The sequence below is a fragment of the Martes martes genome (genome assembly GCF_963455335.1).
Source record: "Martes martes genome assembly, chromosome: 9".
NCBI lineage: Eukaryota > Metazoa > Chordata > Mammalia > Carnivora > Mustelidae > Martes > Martes martes.
In genome coordinates this window covers 18,094,405-18,115,288 of record NC_137896.1, presented here as the reverse complement: position 1 = coordinate 18,115,288, position 20,884 = coordinate 18,094,405, and the positions used below count along the sequence as shown (strand labels likewise).

The 20,884-nt window shown below is 39.8% G+C and overlaps 1 protein-coding gene across 1 annotated transcript in view; it reads left to right on the top strand.

The window, feature by feature from the left end:
- The window catches only part of TOP1 (DNA topoisomerase I), a 96,238-nt gene that overhangs the window by 14,788 nt on the left and 60,566 nt on the right, over window positions 1-20,884 (top strand). Inside the window, exon 3 of the mRNA XM_080812892.1 lies at window positions 19,397-19,499. Within this exon, the coding sequence (XP_080669018.1) occupies window positions 19,397-19,499 (103 nt within the window). The remainder of the gene's footprint in view (window positions 1-19,396; window positions 19,500-20,884) is intronic.

The window sequence follows — 20,884 nt, the reverse complement described above, 5'->3', positions numbered from 1 at the left end:
CACACTAACGTTTCAGAACCAGTGGAATAAAGTAAGTTCTGAAGTTCACCTTTTCCTGTTGAGCGTCACATTTTTATGTTATTTTTTTAGTTTTAATTTTTTTTTTTTGAACCTCACATTTTTAGTAGGAATGAAAGAACGTGGACAAAAAGTCCACTTGCTTACCATTGAAATAGAGACTTCAGAGCTAGATAAATTTGGTTAGCTGGTGGCCCTAAGCAAGTTACAACTCTGATCCTAGTTTCTCATCTATAAAAGTAGAGGGATAATAGCTATCTCAGAGTGCTATAAAAGAGCACCTAATAGTATCTGGTACTGCTATATCCCTAACATCAAATAATTGACAAAAATAAGATAAATTGATCAAAATAAGCTTCTGGTCAATTCTTTGGTCCTGACATACATATGAAACTTAGAACTAGTTTTGTAGTAATTCAACATCTCAAGCAGTTATTGCTTGTTTTGTTGTGTTGTGTTTTGTTTACAAGGCCCATGGCTAGACCTCAGTTCTTGTTCAATTACTTATTCTTTCTTACAGTTTTGAAGTTGGAGTAATTCATAATTGGAGCATAAAAAGGAGCCTGTTACATGAATAGGACGAGAAAGGCTTCTGAAGAACATATATGTGTTCAGGCTTAGTCTTTCTCCAGCTAGTTGCCCCAAAAATGGCCTGTGTGTTTCAAGTACCATCAGTAGTGATAACTCTAGGCAAAGAGGGCCCTTTAGTTGAATTGGTAATAGGATGCATGAGACAGTGCATCAACATCCTTGACTCCTATCTGGCCAAACAAGGTGTAGACTTGGGGGCATTTTGAGGCCCAGGCTCTGTTGAAAACAAGGGCGGCTTAGGTTGAGCTGTGGATGTCTGTGTAGCATAGACAGGAGGTTTGTAGTCACTTTCACTATTTCCCAGGTATTAAGGGCTCACTTAATAGAAGCAAAGGAGGACAAGCCTGCAGGAATGGGCCTGTCCTAATTGAGCTGGCCTGAGAAGGTACATTTTCAGGTTAGACAAGTCCTTTTTTCCTTTTAAGTTCTGCCTCCTGGGAAAGAAGTAGCATTTTCGCTCAGGGATGTCCTTCTGAAAACATGACTCACTGTTGAAGAGTATACGAATTGTAAATGTCCATTTTAAGGGTCTTGGTAACAGGTTAATTACTCTGAGAGGCAGGAGTAAAACATTCTAACTTTGTCTTGTATTTAGAGAATAAATTGAGTTCGTTGAATGCGATTTGTTTGCCATACTTGTTTTTTTCTTTTTTAAGATTTTATTTGAGAGAGAGCAAGAGACAGAGATAGAGTGCATGAGCAACTGGGGAGGAGAGAGAGAAGCATGCTCCCTGCTGAGCAGGGAGCCTGATTCGGGGCTCGATCCCAGGACCCTGAGATCATGACCTGAGCAGAAAACAGTTGCTTAACTGACTGAGCCACCCAGGCGCCCCTGTTTGCCATACTTTGGATGCTTAAAATAATTGCGCTATTTAGGTTTGACTTCTGCCTCAGTGGACTAATACCTTAGTTGAAATGTTCTCTGGGAAGCACTCATTGAGGCTCTGATTCTCCAGGGACTCACTGCAAAAGTGGCCTGCTTTTGAGATTGCCATTTTAGCCAGGAAAACTTTTGGCCGGCCTTAAGGAATTACACAGCATAGTGCCTTGCCATGTAGGGAAAAGGTCCTTGACTGGCCTCCAGCAGGGGAGTTGGTGGTGGGGTGGAGAGTCAGGACAAGGGAAGTCTTACTCCTCGGTTTGCCAGTTGTGACCAGAATGAATCATATAACATAGTGCCTCATGCCCTCCCTACCAGTGAAAGGAAGATGTTGACCTGGATCCAAGCTTTTCAGTCTATGCTGTCCTGGTAGAACCTTCTCTCATGATGAAAATGTTCTGTATCTGTGCTGTCCTGTGTGGTAGCTACCAGCCAGATGAGAGTATTGAGCCCTTGAAATGTGGCTAGTGTGACCAAAGAACTTAAAATTTTTATTTTACTTAAAGTAGCTACATGTATAATTGGACAGCATAGCTCTAGATTAAATTTAGATAAGAGCAGAGATTTAGGTTTATATTTTGCTTGGAATATGTGTGGTTGGGGTACTCAGAACTTAAAAAAAAATCCAAAAGAGGTGTGAATTTGGTGAGTCTGAATAATAGTCTTCCTTCTGTATAGTCCTGTATATTCTTCATTGCCTTATCTTGCTAAGAGGACTTACAACTGGTAGGCACAGTGGTCTTTTTAAGAGCAGGTGGAAGTTTTGACAGTTTTCCATTTTACTTGACCACTTTAGTATTGCACAGAGGTGAGCATTTAAGGTCCTTGGGCTTGAATAAATTCTCATTTCATCTCAGCAGCTCTATGAGATAAATCATGTCTATTTTGTAGTTGACAAAACAGATTAGCTTATATTTAAATACACCTTTATGGATTTTTATCCTTTAAAATGATTGGAATTTGTCTTCATTTGAAATTGCAAATTTTTAGCGTGTTGCCATAACAAGATATTAATTTGTATTTGTTAAATAGTAGTCAATAATAAGTGAATATCTGACTGTAAGTGGTAGAAAATCTGAAATTGTATAGGAAGTGGCACCTGGCTGGCGCAGTCAGTAGAGAATGTGACTCTTGATACTGGGGTTGTAAGTTTGAACCCCACGTTGGGGGTAGAGTTTACTTAAAAAAAAAATTGTGGGGTGCCTGGGTGGCTCAGTGGGTTAGGCCTCTGCCTTCAGCTCAGGTCATGACCTCAGGGTCATAGGATCGAGCCCCGCCTCGGGGTCTCTGCTCAGCGGGAAGCCTGCTTCCCCCTATCTCTCTGCCTGCCTCTCTGCCTACTTGTGATCTCTCTCTCTCTGTCAAATAAATAAATAAAATCTTAAAAAAAAAAGATTTAGGAATAAACAAATAGCAGATATTTGAACATTTACTATTTCCACTTTTGAAGAAACTGAGACTCAGGGCTCTGTAGTTTGTATGAAAACCACAGACCTGGATCTCTCTCTCTCTGTCAAATAAATAAATAAAATCTTTAAAAAAAAAATTGTATAGGTAGACAAATAACACCCGAGAGGTTAACTCATCTCAAAGTGTTGCTTACAGTAAGAGCAGATCAGAACTCAGTTTCTACAACTTACTTGGGGTCCTCCTCTCATTTGCATATTTGCATGCTCATAGTGAATGTTGACTGCATCTCACTTATAAGTACTGTGGTCCACAGTTAGCTAGACAGTATTCGTCTAATGGCCTAAAATGGGACTGTAGTCTTGGCTACTATGAGGACCACTGACATAATGGACATGTGAAGTCTCAGAGAACAACTTGGGTGAATTGTTTAAAGGCCAGGAACAGATCCATTTTCCTCTAGCTTTAGCTTCAAATTATGGTCATTTATTTTAGAGGTGGTAAGAGGCAGTGGACTAGGGATAAAATAAGGGGCACCTGGGTGGCTCGGTGGGTTAAGCCTTTGCCTTCGGCTTGGGTCATGGTCTCAGGGTCCTGGGATCAAGCCCTGCATTGGGCTCTCTGCTCATTGGGGAGCCTGCTTCCCCTCTCTCTTTGCCTGCCTCTCTGCCTACTTGTGATCTCTCTCTCTGTCAAATAAGTAAATAAATAAAATCTTAAAAAAAGATTTAGGAATGAACAAATAGCAGATATTTGAACATTTACTATTTCCACTTTACTTTTGAAGAAACTGAGACCCAAGGCTGTGTAGTTTGTATGAAAACCACAGACCTGGAAGACTAATCTAGGCCTATCTGATGCAACATCCTTAGTTCTTAAAGGTGACATAGGGCAAGGTAAAGGCAAACCTGGGTGACTCAGTTGCCTCCTGGGAATTGTGGGCTATAGCAGAGCTACCCATATAGTATTAGACTAAAGGCTGTCAGAGCACTCACCTTCATTTACAGTGGATCTTTACCAGACTAATATCATTGACTAGTAGGCTCCGCTGAAATTTATTTATTTATTTATTTTTAAAGATTTTATTTATTTATTTGTCAGAAAGAGAGGATACAAGCAGGGGGAGCGGCAGGCAAAGGGAGAAGCAGACTCCCTGCAGAGTAGGTAGCCTGATGGTGGAACTCAGTTCCAGGACTCTGGGATCATGACCTGAGCCGAAGGCAGGCGCTTAACTGACTGAGCCACCCAGGCGCCCCTCTGTTGAAATTTAAACTAATGTGTAATCCTTTCCCTATTAAGGAAAGTCTGACTGCCTGTGTAAAAAAGATCCCAGAGTAATTTATTTTTTAGCAGTTCAACTTGTACTTGGAGCCAGTTATTCCTGAAATCAGTAAAACCTCCTTTTATCTGAGTACTCAAGAAAAAGGATCTTCTTGTTAACCAGGGATTAACTAGACCCTCCCACCCTCTTGTTTTAGAAGGATCTCTGAAGTCTGCTTGTTTATGAAGGAATTTCATCAGCGTTGTTTAGCAGTATGTGAACAAGTACAACGTTGTTCCCACCTCAAGGGGGATAAATAACAAATTAGCTAGCTTGCTAATTAAGAAGCTGAAATAGCAGTGGGCTCTGCATTGGCCTCCCCTTCAAAGTTATCATTCATGTGATTTACTTTATCTAGTTAGACAGATTAGGAGTAAATTTTAACTACTTTTAAATTATGTTGATTAATGACCATTCGTGGGCTCTTTGAAGGAAGGAAAATGGTGGGAGCTGGACTTAGTGTGAATATCGTTTAGGAGAAAGCTTTGGAATGAGAGAGGAGCCATAGGAACAGGTAAAGCAGGGGTAATATTCTTCACTAACACACTGAGCTTGAGAATGGCACTTGTCTTCACAGGGTACATTGGGGATAGTTTCAAAAAGAATGTTATTAAATACACCAGAAACTAATGTATGTCAGTTATACCTTGGTTTTAAAAGGAGGTTATTTCAGGGTTCCTGGGTGGCTCAGTGGGTTAAAGCCTCTGCCTTTGGCTCAGGTCATGATCTCAGGGTCTTGGGATCGAGCCCCTCATCCAGCTCTCTGCTCAGCGGGGAGCCTGCCTCCCCACCCCATCTCTCTGCCTACTTGTGACCTCTCTCTGTCAAATAAATAAATAAAATCTTAAAAAAAAAAAGTTATTTCATGACACAGGAAAATTGCATGAAATTCAAATTTCAGTGTCCATAATTAAAATTTTACTGCAGTGTAGCCATGCTCATTCCTTTAAATATAATCTGTGGCTGCTTTTCTGCTACAGTGGCCGTTGAGTACCTGCTACAGAAATCGAATGGGCTGTAAAGCCGGAACTACTTACTACCTGTCCCTTTACAGAAAAATGTTGTTAACCCTTGGATTGGTGAGTAGTGCCAGGTGCTTACCTGACTGAGTGGCGCTTGTATCTGTCACAGGAAGCTCACAAGACTCTCTTCATATTACTTGGTAGCCTGTAGCTCCCAAAGGAATCTGTATAAGAAAAATGCCAAAAGTTTACTCTTAAGTTTGCAGTTTCATTGAGTCTTTAATCCATTTTTTTCTTATTCATTTTCCCAACAGAGTCCTACTGGCTGGACTCAGGTTACCTGTCTCTAAGCATGGCTCTGCCCACTGGATGTGCAAACAACAAAGAAAATTTATATTTGAAAGAACTTGACTACCCTACTCCTTAAACTATGTTACCTCTTACATAGTTCTTCCTTCTTCCTCTCAAACAGGCTGTGAGAGAGCAGGTGAAAACAACCTCTTTACTTCCTCAATTGTAGAGACTCAACATTCTCAGCTGTATGAAATAAATAAATATATAAAGTCACCAGGGACTGACTCAGCACCTTGTGCCTGCCTTTTAAAGGAATGGAGACCCAGTTGAAATAGAAACTGGAAATAAAATCAATAGCATGTCCATTATTGCAGGTGGCTGGTATTTGGTATTAATTATTGCTCAGAGGATCAAGAAACAACAAGGTGGAGTTTTTCAAAATACGATTCTGGACAGTGTAGATTATGGTCACCTGGAGAGTTAAAATACACATATCTAGGGATGATCTAAGTCTCACCTGGAAAGTTAAAATATACATATCTAGGGATGATCTAAGCCCCAGGTGTCAGGGAAGTTTAAGAACCACTAGTATCAAGGATTTAAATTTTTTCTTTTTACCTTAATCTGTTTTAACTTTGAATTAAAACAAGTTGGTTTTTTTTTCCTACAGATTTTATTTGGTTGGGGGAAGGGAAGGGAGAGGAAGACTCCCCACTGAGCCCAGAACCTGAGGCAGGGCTCAAAACAGGGCTTGATCTTAGGACCCCAAGATCATAACCCTATCCGAAATCAAGAGTTGTTTGATTTGGGGTTGATTGATTAGGAGCGCCTGATTGGTTGATTAGGGGCACCTGAGCCACCCGGGCGCCCCTAAAACAAATTTTTTTTTTAAGATTTTATTTATTTATTTGACAGACAGATCACAAGTAGGCAGAGAGGCAGGCAGAGAGAGAGAGGTGGAAGCAGGCTCCCTGTTGAGCAGAGAGCCCGATGCGGGGCTCGATCCCAGGACCCTGGGATCGTGACCTGAGCCGAAGGCAGAGGCTTTAACCCACTGAGCCACCCAGGTGCTCCCTAAAACAAAATTTTAAAAAAGATTTTATTTTAATTTTTGTAAGAATGAAAGCGAGATTGTGAGCAGGGAGAGGGGCAGAGGGGGGAAGGCGAGGGCGAGAGAAGCTGAAGCTGTCTCTGTGCTGAGGGTGGAGCCTGGTGGAGGGCTGGCTCCCATGATGTTGAGATCATGACCTGAGCTGAAACCAAGAGCCAGATGCTTAATCACCTGAGCCACCCAGGTGTCCCTGAGTAAACAATTTCTAAGGTCGTAGGATTCTTTTGACGAGAAGTGTAGGTGTCAATAGAGGTCATCTTACAGATTGGAAAAAACAGACTAGATCAGAGAAATAAATTAATAACCAAGTTCCCCATCAGAACTCTGCATAAAAGACTCAATTGCTTTAAGGAATTGGCTTAAAATATGTTGTTTAGTTCTGGGATGATAATATAACAGTGAACAGCCTGTTCTGGACCCTAATTGTGTCTACAAACTCCAGCTCAGAAGACCTTATATTTAATTAGGTAACATATATTTTTTTGAAGACCATTTGGGGGTCCCATCGCTGAAATCTGAGTTCTTTTTAAAAATTTTAATGTAATTAATTAGTCCCTGGGAATGAGAACCAGAGGAAGATGAACTTGAATTTAAGGAGCATAATGGAAGGAGCAGGATGGAAGAGAAGGTTGTAAAGTAAGTTAACATAGGGTGCATAGACAGGAAGAGGCTGAAAAGACAGATTAAGGTAATTGTAGTGTTGTAAAAGCATAAAAGAAGTCCAAGAAATTTAAATGCGGAAGTAGACTGACTGGAAGAGAAAACCCTCTGACCATTTAACCCTTTTTTTGTGTGTGGGACTAAGACCTAAAGCAAACCAGCTGGCTGCTTCATTTGTGTCTTTCATGACAAGGTCCTTAAAGACAATGTCTGGTCGCTCCTTTCACAGAGTTGCTGATGTTTAAGAACCACAGTAAGTTCTAGTAAGGGTTTTTAAGTCAATTTGTACTGTCTCTCCTGAACTTGTAGACACTTTGGAAAAATGTGAGCGTTTTTAGAAATTTGAAGTGGCGTTGCAAAGTTGATAAAAAAAAAATTTGAAAATCCCGGGCTTCTGTCTTTGAGCAACTCTATGTTTTTCTAATGCAGTGTACTTCTAAGTTTCTGATAATGAAGTTTTTACCAAGTATCGAATTGAGGAGAAAGACTCAAGCAATTTGCAGAATAATTGGCAAGTTTCATTTGATTAAAGTTTACCCTTTCTTTTCCTTGGCCTCAACTTATTGTGAAGGTCTTCTCCAGCTGCAGCATTAAAGTCTGCCACTGGAACTTCACAGAGTCGAGTCCAGGGAAACTTGGGCTGTTAGGGAGACCCTTTTACCTCCTCCCTTTCCACAGTTACTCATTTAACAGCTACTGGTGTTGGGTGGAGTTAGGGTGGTTATCATGCCCTTTATGGAACTTTATGAGGACAGAGACTTGGTATTGTTTGCTTATATATCCAATGTCAACACAGAGTTGACATTGGATATATATGCAAATGAATGAATACTGTGAATCCCAACTGCCTTAAGGAGGTAAGAAAAGATACACTTCCATCTGCCATCTTCTCAGCTGGAGTTGGTTTTTGTTTTATCAGCTTGAGAATACTAGGTCCCTAATGGGAGAACCCCATTAGTTACAGTAATAAATGAGTCTGTGACAAGAGGTCTTATTTATATATAACACATCTGGGGAGAACAAATGATAATTTTGACTTCAAAAATTAGAAATGTTACTAGTCCCTTCCCTCATTCTGGATTTTCTTTAGAGCTGAATCCTCCCAGCAGTTTTCTTTTAAATTCCAGAGCTCTTTGAACTTTTAGCCAGAATACCATCTGTCCTGCTTGCTTTGAAAGGCTATTAACTATGACCTGGAATTTTGGAAATATGGTTATTGAGAATCGCTGTAAAATAGTGATAAGGACTATTCTATGGGCTGCAGATTGAAATTGGCCACCATTAGAATGGATCACAGTTTCCTAGATTGAAACCAGTCACATTTGGTAAAGTCCAAATTTAGACACCTGTGGTAGGGGAGAGGGAAGGGTAGAATTCTTGCATCCCTCAATCAATTTCTTTTCCACTTACGGACTTTGAGCCTTCCTAACTGCTTTTAGTTTGGCATTGAGTTCCTGGGGAGATTGACACAGCCCTGATAATGACCACACTCCCAGATGCCAGTTTTTATCACCAAAACCAGCTTGTTATCTGTCCTAGACAAAAACAGTCTTAAAGTGTTAGAACCTACTGAGTATAGAGTATTTTTTTTTTTTAAGATTTTATTTACTTGACAGAGACAGACACTGCAAGAGAGGGAACAGCAGCCCTCCCACTGAGCAGGGAGCCTGATGCGGGGCTCAAACCCAGGACCCCGGGATCACGACCTGAGTCGCCCAACAATTGAGCCACCCAAGTGCCCTGGGTATAGAGTATTAAGTGTTGATTCTGTTCAGACTCCAGCTTCTGGGGATTTGGTATCCATGGGTTTGAAAGTCAGGGAGCAAGGAGAAGATGCAAGGATTTATCCCAGTATACATGATTTAATAAATGAGCAGCAGGTGGTGAATATCTTCTTCAGAAAATTAATTTCTTCACCCAGGGCTTTTACCCAGATGATTCCCATGCCCACATTCCTAATGCAGTGGTTGTATATTGATATGTCAGAGATGAGCAGAGGTTATCTTTGACAAAGTTGCCTCCTTGGGGAAGACCGGCAGCTTTTAGTGGATAACTGTTCCTCACCCCCATCCTTCATAAACTTGATTATCTTTGGAGGAGGAGCCCATCATATCATACAGCTGTTTCAAGTCTTAAAACTTGTCATCAGAGGTCACTGTAAATGACGTCTGGCTCAAAACATGGCACAGAGCTCTTCTTTTATATCAGAAAAATCTCTACTTTTGTTTACACAGAAGCAGAGGATTCTTCTCTTCTGCCCTGATCTGATTACTCTAATAGTTTAGGAGAGTGATGGAGTGCCAAAATGCTTTAAGATCGTGGAATAATTGATAAAATGATCAGTAATCTTTGCCAGTTCCGTAGCCTATTCTCAAAGTGTAAATGTTCATGCCGGGGTAAATAGCAGTTGCATTAGAGACCCTGAGTAGAATAAGCTTGGCAGTACTGTTAGCCACCTTGATTGCAGCTAACCTTAAGCAAATATTTCTATGGGGATGGTGTTAACTGGTGTTATCAGTGCATCCCTTAAAACTTGTAGGTAGGTTTTTTAGGCTTCTGGGTGTAGGATTGTAGAGCAGGCCAGTTTCACTTACTCGTAAGTGCTTTTCTTTCCTGTATCTGTGGACAGGTAAGAAAATCAGATAGCCTTTTATCCATCACTGGCTTGTTGGGCAAGGGGAATTGGCTTGGTTGCTGTCTTAAGTGCATGTATAGAACCTGAACTCTGAGTTATTTGGAGTTATTGGGTAGGCTTGATACAGTTTTATGTAAATTAGTCATGAAGAGGGCTCAATAATAGTTGTACTTTATTGACAGTTTGTAATTTTGTGGAGATTAGCCAGGAATTCCATTACAACCATACACAAGGATTTTGACTGCGTTTTGAAAGAAAATTCTTTAAGGTCACTTAAATATTCTGAGTCCAGGTTTCTTCATCTGTAAGAGAGGTGAGCTTACTGAGGTCACAGGTATCTAAGTTGATGAACAGAGATTTGAAGCTCTGAATCACTGACCTGCACTGTTGCCTTATAGATCCAATAGTTAAGTGACTTCTAACCCAGTATCATACAGTAAGTGAACAAAGATTCGAGTCAGGTATTTTTTGCTCTGTTGAGCCAGAGTGAAACTTCCTTCGGCGTCCTTCAGAAGTCTTTTCCAGCATTCTCTGCTACTTTGTAATGTCTGTAATTGGCGTTAGGGTTTAGCCATGATATTTTGTGCTAACTGCATCATTCTTGAACATAATTTTTAATTTTTAATTTTTAAAGATTTTATTTATTAGAGCATCCATGCGAGAGAGCGTGAGCAGGGGAGAGGGAAAAGCAGAAGCAGACTCCCAGTCGAGCAGGGAACCCAGTGTGGGGCTCGATCCCAGGACCCCAGGATCACAATCCGAGCCAAAAGGAGCTGCATAACTGACTGAGCCACCTAGGCGCCCCCATTCTTGAGCATATTTAACAAAGTGTTTGGGTTTCTTTTTTCATACTGTGTGTGTGTGTGTGTGTATCTGGTTTCTGTAGTGGGGAATGAACTCTTCATCTTATGCCTGGTTTGACACTGATTTGGCTACTTGGAGCTAACTCTGTACATGTTACCAAACCTGCAGCTTCATTGTGAGTCTGGGATTAGGTCAGCTTTCAGGGACTTGGTAACAGTTGGATTCAGTTTTGCTGGATTTATTTGATACTGGAGTTTCTTATTCCTAGGTGTTTTGTTTCCCTTCTATATAAATTGAGATTAAGACTCTAAAGCCACAAGAAGTAGGAGTCCCATCTATATCTTTTTAAGAAACTGCTTTTGGGACACATGGCTTTAGAGAGGCAAATTAAATATAATGCTAGGATTTTTTTTTCTTCTTCTTAGATTTATTTATTTGAGAGAAAGAGAGAGCACAAGCAGGGGAAGCAACAAGGAGAGGGAGAATCAGGCTCCCCGCCCAGCAGGGAGCCTGACATGGGGCTCCATCCCAGGACCCCGAGATCATGATCTGAGCCAAAGGCAGACATTCGGTTGACTGAGCCACCCACGTGCACCAGGATCTTGTTTTTTAATATGTCCCTTGCAAGAATCAAGTCTACCATTTCCTACCTGGCAGAAAGTGTATCTCACTTAATTCTGCTCAATCATGAGAAGATGAGTTTTTCAGCAAAAAAATCAAACAATAAATAATAAGACAGTTGACTTTAATTGCTCATCTGCCAAGAACGCCCTCCCCTACTTTGCTAACTCTTTTGCCTTTGGTAAGTTTTAGCTTAAACACTACCTCCTTCAGGGAGCCTGTGTTCACTCCTCACTGCCCTCTTGGACCCAGGCTCTTTATTTCTTCTTATTCTCTGGTGGAATTGGGCTGTTTCCCCTCGTTTTACTTTTTACTTTACAAAAGGTATTAAGCTTAGATTCAGTTATTTTTACTCTTAAGACTCTTTTAAAAAGTAACTGCTTTACTATCCTTTTGGAAAAATAGCAGGAAGGCAGAAAAATAGAAAGAAATGTAAGAAATACGTGTAAGAAATGGAGGTCCTAGCACCCGTATGTTTCATGTGAAGACAGTGGGGGAATATCTGTTACCATTATAAAAAATGTGTGTAGTTTCTGAATATAGGAGCATTGTGATGCAATGAAAACCATTACTTTAATGTTAATCATTTGACATTCGAGATTTTGGGGTTAGGAAAGGAATTTTAATACATTTTCAGCAAGTCTCAAATTTAGAAAGGTTTATTCTCTGTTGACTTAATTTTTCTCTGCCTTCACATATGCATGGAGCAGCATAAATTTTCTGCCTTGGAAGTGTATCTTCACACTGAATTCCTACGTATGGATTGGTGGGTCATGAAAAGAGATTGTGTTTGTTCGTTTTGTTAGACACTGCTAAAGTCCCTCTCCACAGGGGTTATATGAACTAGATGAACTTTTTCAAGGTGTTAAAAGAGGCAGAAATGTGCCTCAGATTTGAAATTGGCACCGCCCAGAGTTTTGGAAACCAGAGATGACCCATTACTACCTCAGACAGAGTACGCACTTAGTAGGAGATAGCTATTACTATTGTCTTTTGTGAAATGGTGATATTTCCTTATAAGAGTAGTAAGAATGTTGACTAAAACAGCATTTCTAAGTACTCTAGCATGGTCCTAGCACATAAATTAGTGCCCCCATTTCTCTTGAGTGCCTTGGGCCATGGCTCTTTGCCTTCATATCTTAATTACCTTACTGGATTGTCAGCTCTGTGAGGGTTGAGTTCACATCTGATGAGTCTTTAGCAGGGCATTTTGGATTTAAGAAGATACTAAAAGTAGTTGTAAACTGAATTAGCCCTAAGAATATAATTCTTATATTCTTATAAGAAGTAATAAGAGATTCCTTTTCTTTTGCACATTAACCATGAAGTCCTTATGTTATGCTAGCCAGCAGTTTTTCCTGAGAATATGTCCTGAGAGAACACAGATACTTTCCTCTCTTGTTATTTGAAAGTCTCTTTACTTAGAATCTTTATTAACCTAAAAGAATGCCTTGATAATAATAACAAAAGATGTTGATTCCATATATCCTTATGGAGTAACTTCCGTTAAGTTAGAGTGAAAGGAATTAGTTGTTACATGTCTTCTGTTTTCTCAGGGCTGCCTTATTTCAGGGGTGTTCTCCCATGTCTCCATCTCAGAGTCTTTAATGCATGCATTTGGAACAGTTGTTGTCAGGTTATTAGGTGACCTGAATTCACAACGAATGAGGTTTTCTGGTGATTTTATATGCAGTGGTTTGCATCTTCCATTTCTAATCTACCCAAGTTCAACACAGTTCTTTTTGCATTAACAGATGCTTGAAATGGCCAAGATCCTTTGTCCAAAACATTTTAACAGTCTATTCTTAGATGAGTTCCAGTTCAGGGGAAAAGGTACATACTTACTTGAAGTAATCTTTAAGGCCATTAGTCTACTGTCTAAATATTTCTACCATGAGGGATATAGATAAGTTTGCTCTTATTGGCTTCCCTCTCTCACTTACTGGCTTCTTTTCTGACCAGCATCTTTAGTCAGTTGTTCTGCTGTTGCCTAAAATACAATATATGACTTCGGTTAGCTTCATCATTTCTTTAGTCCCTTCTTCCTCCCCTCCCTGTCTTTGTTCTGCACAGCTTTCCTGTGTCTGCGAAAGCACCTTTTTCTGCTAATCACTTGGACCCAAAGATTTTGAAACTTCTTTGATTCTTCCTCTGAATTTATTTATTATCCACAGCCAGTTTATGGAGTTCCTGGTAGACTGCTTAAAAAACCGCTAGCTCATTATTTTGCTTTTACCCTTCTACCCACATTGTCCTTCAATTAATTTTCCTTAAGTATGGGTTTTATTTTCTTCCCTTTCTGCTTGTGTAGTGGCTCCCTGTCATCCTTAGAGTAGGACACCCTTCCTCTTGGGTTAATGTTATCTGTCAAACTTTACCTTTCTCTTACTGCTCCTGAACACAAATGCTCTCTTGGGCTAAGCTAGTCGTCGTCTTGTTGAATCCTTATGTAATAAGAAAAAATAGGAACTGGAAGGGAAGAAGCTTAAAGATAGTGTTTAGCTTTTTGTTATTAAAAGTTTCAAACATGAACAGCAGTAGAGAGAGAGTAGTATATAATAAACTCCCCGTGTGTCTTGTACCCCCAGTTCTGTAACTGTCAACTTTTTGTAGTCTTATCTTTCCTTGTACCCCCAGATTTTTTTTTTTTGGCCTGAGGGTATTTTATTTTATTTTAAATTTTTTACTTTTTAAATTTCTTTTCAGTGTACCAGAATTCATTGTTTATGCACCACACCCAGTGCACCATGCAATACGTGCCCTCCGTAATACCCATCAACAGACTCACCCAACTTCCCACTCCCCTGCCCCTTCAAACCCTCAGATTGTTTCTCAGAGTCCATAGTCTCTCATGGTTCATCTCCCCCTCCAATTTCCCCCAAGTCCCTTCTCCTCTCCATCTCCCCATGTCCTCCGTGTTATTTCTTATGCTCCACAAATAACTGAAACCATATGATACCTGACTCTCTCTGCTTGACTTATTTCACTCAGCATAATCTCTTCCAGTCCCATCCATGTTGCTACAAAAGTTGGGTATTCATCCTTTCTGATGGAGGCATAATACTCCATCGTGTATATGGACCACATCTTCCTTATCCATTCATCTGTTGAAGGGCATCTTGGTTCTTTCCACAGTTTGGCAACTGTATTTTAAAGATTTTATTTATTTATTTGACAGAGAGAGTGCGAGAGCGAGCGACAGCAGGGGGAGCAGCAGGCAGAGGGAGAGGGTGAGGGAGAAGCAGGCTCACCGAGTAGGGAGGTTGCGGGGCTCAGTCCCAGGACTGGGATCATGACCTGAGCAGAAGACAGATGCATAACGACTGAGCCACTCAGGGGCCCCAGCCTGAGGGTGTTTTAAAGTAAATTCCAGACATCATTCACCTGGAAGTACTTCAGTACGCATCTGTAGAGGTTATTTCTCTATCAGTTTACCCTAGTGTAGATCATCTCTACATTTCTCTGTCAGTTGGTAATTTTTGTTTGTTTATACATTATTGGTGTTCTGTAGGCGCCCCATATTGTTTTTCTTATCATTTCTTCTTAGAGGACCCACCCTGCCGTGTGGAGCTGTACTATGGCCATTCAGATATTTGGAATTGTCATATGTTAAACTTTTTGGTACCTATCACACCACACATAGCACAGTTTGAGCATATGACAGACATATACTAACTTTTGAAATTAAGGGTACTTGGGACTCAGATCTTTGGTCTTTTTTGTATCACTGGAATTATTTAGCTACAGCCTTAAGTTTCTTACCTGATAATTCTTCTGGTTTTGAGTTTTTACATTAGCAATTGCTTTAAAAGACTTGGGGACCTACCTCTAAAATCAGTTTTGAAGTTTTGTGCCCTTAAAAAGATAATGTTTAAAAAAATAAAAGATAATGTTATTGGCAGGCTAGTTATCTGAAATCTACATGGAATTACTTTCAGTTCATCTTTTACTTAATTTCCTTTTTCTTTAAATTTAGTGCTTTTTAGTGAATTAAACTACCTTTTCCTCATGTACATGGGTATTTGCCAAATCTTTGATAAATCTTGGTTAATTTTTTAAAAATAACTTATTTTTTATTATAAAAGTGATTCATCATGGGGGAAATGTTGGGAGACAAGGCAGAGTATACACACAATCTCAGGTTACTCATAAATTTACCACTGACAGATAACTACTTTTAACATTTGGGTATCTGTCTTCTAGTCGTTTTCATATTGTTTGTTTATGTGTTTGTTGAATAATGCACAAAGCAATTTTTTAAAAAAGATACTATGTCCCTGCCATACTCAAGGGCCATAATAGCAGATCCTGATGTTCTCTTCCTTATTTGTTAAATATGACCTATAAACAAATTCAAATAACACATATTTCATTCCAGGTTGTAGAGCTGGTGGCATGTTTTGTTGTTATTATGGTTAAGTCCTTAGTTTGGGGTCAGTTGTCATGTGGGTTTTTTTAAAAAATGTTTTTATATTAATAATTTTTATTAACATATAATGTATTATTTGCCCCAGGGGTACAGGTCTGTGAATCATCAGGCTTACACACTTCACAGCACTCACCATAGCACATACTGTCCCTAGTGTCTATAACTCACCCTCTCCACACCCCCCTCCCCTCAGCAACCCTCAGGTTTTTTGGTAAGATTAAAAGTCTCTTATGGTTTGTCTCCCTCCCGATCCCATCTTGTTTCATTTTTTCCTTCCATACCCCTCAATTCCCACCAGTCTGCCTCTCAAATTCCTCATATCAGGGAGATCATATGATAATTGTCTTTCTCTGATTGACTTATTTCCGCTCAGTATAATACCCTCTAGTTCCATCCAAGTCGTTGCAAATGGCAAGATTTCATTTCTTTTGATGGCTGCATAGTATTCCTGTGTGTGTGTGTGTGTGTGTGTGTGTGTGTGTGTGTGAGTGTGTGTGTACACACGTACGTACGTACAAACCACATCTTCTTTACCCATTCATCTGTTGATGGACATCTAGGTTCTTTCCATAGTTTGGCTATTGTGGACACTGCTGCTATAAACATTCGGGTGCACATGCCCCTTCAGATCACTACATTTGTATCTCTTTTGTTGTTGTTAAAGATTTTATTTATTTATTTGACAGACAGAGATCACAAGCAGGCTCCCTGCTGAGCAGAGAGCCCATGCGAGGCTGGATCCCAGGACCCTGGGAACATGACCTGAGCTGAAGGCAGAGGCTTTAAGCCACTGAGCCACCCAGGCGCCCCACTACATTTGTATCTTTAGGGTAAATATCCAGTAGTGCGACTGCTGAGTTGTAGGGTAGCTCTATTTTCCACTTTTTGAGGAACCTCCATGCTGTTTTCCAGAGCGGCTGCACCAGCTTGCATTTGTGTGGGTTTTTACTACTGTCAAGTGAATAGGGGTTACCACCTTTGTGTATTGGATTGACTCAGCATTTTAGAATTGTAGACTTGAGACAAGTTAGAGGGTTCTGTATGCTACATGGAAGATTGGGTTTAAATCCTGCTTTTTTTTTTTGACACCATATGATTTTATTTTTCCCATTTCTGTGGGATGAGAATTTATTATACCTAGAGACATGGTCATCAAATTTTTGTTTCCTTATGGCCTGGCACAGAATAAATGCTTAGTGGATTATATCAAATGTGACTTTTTTGCTGTGAGCCAGGAATTGGATGAGCATATACATTGCCTGTACATTTTCATTAGTTACCTATTTTTATACAAAACATGTTACTTCATAGTTTACAGCTTAAAACAACAAACACTTGTTTTCTCATATAGTTTCTGTGAGCCAGGGATCCAGGAGCAGCTTCGCTGGGTGATTTTGGCTCAGGGTCTGTCATGAGATTGCAGTTGTCTGAAGACTTACCTGAAACTGGAGGACCTACTTCCAAGACCGTTTACTCATGTGGCAGTTTCTCGCCACATGGGCCTCTCCCTAGGGCTGTTTGAGTGTCCTAACAATATGGCACCTGGCTTCCCCCAGCTCAAGGAGAGTCAGTGCCTTAATGACCTGGTGGCAGAAGTCACCTACTGACATTTCCATCTTATCCTGTTTTTTTAGGAATGAGTTTCTAAGTCTAACATGTACTCAAGGAGCAGAAAATTAGGCCATACCCCTTGAACAGAGAAATACCAAAGAATCTGTTGGACTATTAGATTTTAAAACCTATCATACATGTGTTGGGTACATAAACTTCCAATTGATTCATATTCAACATTGGGGTGACCTGACCTCAGTGAGCCACATTTTTAATAGACTCTTGGGATAATTCTTAAACACAAAAAAATTTGAGAGTCACTAACATAGATACATGGAGAGAGATACCATGTTCATGGATCAAAAGACACAAAAATGTTTTGATGTCATTTTTCTCCAAATTGTTCTATGAACACAAACTTCCCAGCTGGCTTTTCTTCTTCTTCTCCTTTTTGGAAATTGGCAAACTGAAACTAAAACTTCTTTGAAATGCAGAAGACATAGAATAGCCACAACAGTTTTGAAAAAGAGTAAGACTTAAGTACTTTTATAACCTGATTTCAAAACTTGCTGTGAAAAAAAAAAAAATTAACTGTGAAACTATAGGAATCAAAATAGTGTGTGTTTGTGTAAGGATAGAATAGAGTCCAGAAATAGACTTGGATTATATGGCCACTTCATTTTCAGTAAATAAGCCAAAGCAATTCACTGGGGGAAAAGGGTCATCTTTTCAAAAAACGGTGCTACAACTGGACATCTTTGTAAATTAAAGAATGAACCCTGTCTTTTACGTCTGTAAAACTCACAATGTGTTCTGTGAAAAAAATTCACAATACATATATCTAACAAAAAAATTGTAATCTATAGCGTATAAAGAATTTTTTTTTGTATAAAGAACTCTTACACAACTCAATCATAAGACAAATATTTTTAAAATGAGTGAAAGATTCATATATCAAAAAATTCACGTATCAAAGAAGATACATGAGTGGCCAGTAAGCAAATGAAAAGATGTCCATTATTTAATTAGGAAACTAGATTAAAACAACATTGAGATACCACTACATACCTGCTAGAATGGCTAAAATTGAAGATTGGTAATACTGAGTGTTAGAGAATTTATAGCAATTGGAACTCCAATGCATTTTGATTGGAATGTATAATAGTAAAACCACTTTCGAAAACAGTTTGGCAGTTTGGTATAAAGTTAAAGTTACGCTTACCAAATGACCCAGTGATTTCATTATTAAGTATGTACCCAAAAGAAATGAAAACATGTCTACACAAAGACTTGTATATGAATGTTTATAGCAGATTTATTCGTAATAACCTATGCCTGGAAACGACTCAATTGTATTTCAGCAAGTGAATGGATAAGTATAAATTGCAGTGTATTCATAACAGTGGAATTCCACTTAGCTGTAAAATCTTAACCAACTACTATTATGTCCAGCAACATAGATGAATGTCAAAAAGAGCATGTTAAGAAGGCAGACGTAAGAGTAAATCCTGTATGATTTCATTTATATAAAACTTTAGATATCATCTAATCCATAGTGCTAGTAAATTATTGGTTGCTTTGAGTGGGGATGAAAGATTGGGATTGACTGGGGATGGGCATAAGGGAAACTTTCTTGGATGATGTATCTTTGAAATGTATATATTTTACTGCATAGAAATTATACTTTATCATAGTTGGTTTTAAAACATCTCTCTTAAAAAAGTATCTCGAGGCTTGGATTTTCCAGAAATTACATAATAACCATTTGATCTGAGAGTCAGTGTTCAAGATTTATCCTTTTGTATCATTTATGATTTAGTCTCAATAGTACCAGATCTGGGAGAAGAATGCCAAACAGTTGCTTCTTTTTACAGTAGAATTAATTCCCCTTTCCCCTTCATGTTCGTTAACACTTGCCTTGGTTTTAGAGGCAGGGTAATGGGATGCCTTGTCTGTGTGGCTTTGTGAAATCTTTCCTTCCAGTGGAATGTGCTGTTATGACTACTTTGTCATTTGAATCCTGTCATTGTGCTTCTTGACCAGCTTGTCAAGGTATGTGAGGAGGAGATAGCTTATGGCTCTTCTTAACTGACTCATCTTTTATGGTTGCAGATTCTCATAAACACAAAGATAAACACAAAGATCGAGAACACCGGCACAAAGAGCACAAGAAAGATAAGGAGAAGGACCGAGAAAAGTCCAAACATAGCAACAGGTAAGGGTTAAACCAGCAAGTCCCTCATCATTTGGCAGTGGGGTGGCTGGCTTGGCTCACCTGGAATAGGCCTTAACTTGAGCCACAGGTAAGTCACATGGATAGGGGAGTAAACAGAGACTATATTTGATTCCAGAGTTGCTGAAGAGTATAACCTTGATAATTCATGCCTTACTGGGGGTGCTATTGTTTGGATCAAGATGTACCATTTTCTTTCAATATATAGTTCATTAAAAATAAAATTGGAGGGGGAGGCACCTGAGTGGCTCAGTTGGTTAAGCATCTACCTTTGGCTCAGATCATGATCTTGGGGTCCTGGGATCAAGCCCAGCATCAGGCTCCCTGCCCAGAGGGGAATCTGCTTTTCCCTCTCCCTCTCCTTCTCTCCCTACTCATGCTCACTCACTCTCTTGCTCTCTGTCTCTCAAATAAATAAATAACATTTTTTAAAAAGATAAAATTTGGGGGGCACCTGGGTGGCTCATTTGGTTGATGGTCTGACACTTGATTTTGGCTCAGGTCATGATCTCAGGATTGTGTGTTCGAGCCCTGCATTGGGCTCTGTGCTGGGCATGGAGCCTGCTTAAGATTCTCACTCTCCTCTCTCTGCCCCTCCCCCTCACCAAAAAATAAGTAAGCTATGGATTGATTGTAACGCATGATATCCAGAGAACCTGCCTTGATAAAAGGTGACTGGATCGGCATTATGTATATATATTTTTATTCTTTCTGTACTTTAACGGGTATAAATCAAAAATTCTTACCTTGGCTTCTGTGGTATGTGAGTCCCTAAAATCATATGCAAAAGGTTGGGTATATGAGATTTTCCTGAAGAGAGCATTCTTAGTTTCATCAGATTATCAAGCATTTAGTTCTCATACAAGCCAGTGACCACCAATATAAATGTAACTCAGTAATGGTGCCTTTGGATTCAAGCCTCAGAAAGATGTTTTCTTTTTGTTTTGCTCCCGTTTTGGGGTGTAGGAAACAAGTGGTTAAACCCAAAGACTTAGGGTATCTTTGCATATGTGTCCGCTTGTTGAAAATAAGGACTTACGCTTCCATTTTGAGTTAAAGGCAGTTGGGGAGAATGCTATCTGATACTCCCAGAGTGGCCTAAGTTTTGTTAAAAGGGAATGTAGGGGTGCCTGGGTGGCTCAGTGGGTTAAGCCTCTGCCTTTGGCTTAGGTCATGATCTCGGGGTCCTGGGATCGAGCCCCGCATCGGGCTCTCTGCCCAGCAGGGAACCTGCTTCCCCCTCTCTGCCTGCCTCTCTGCCTACTTGTGATCTCTGTCAGTCAAATAAATAAATAAAATCTTAAAAAAAAAGCGGGGGGCAGGAATGTAAAGACCGCTGTGCATTGGAACAAGTGTGTCCAGCCTTG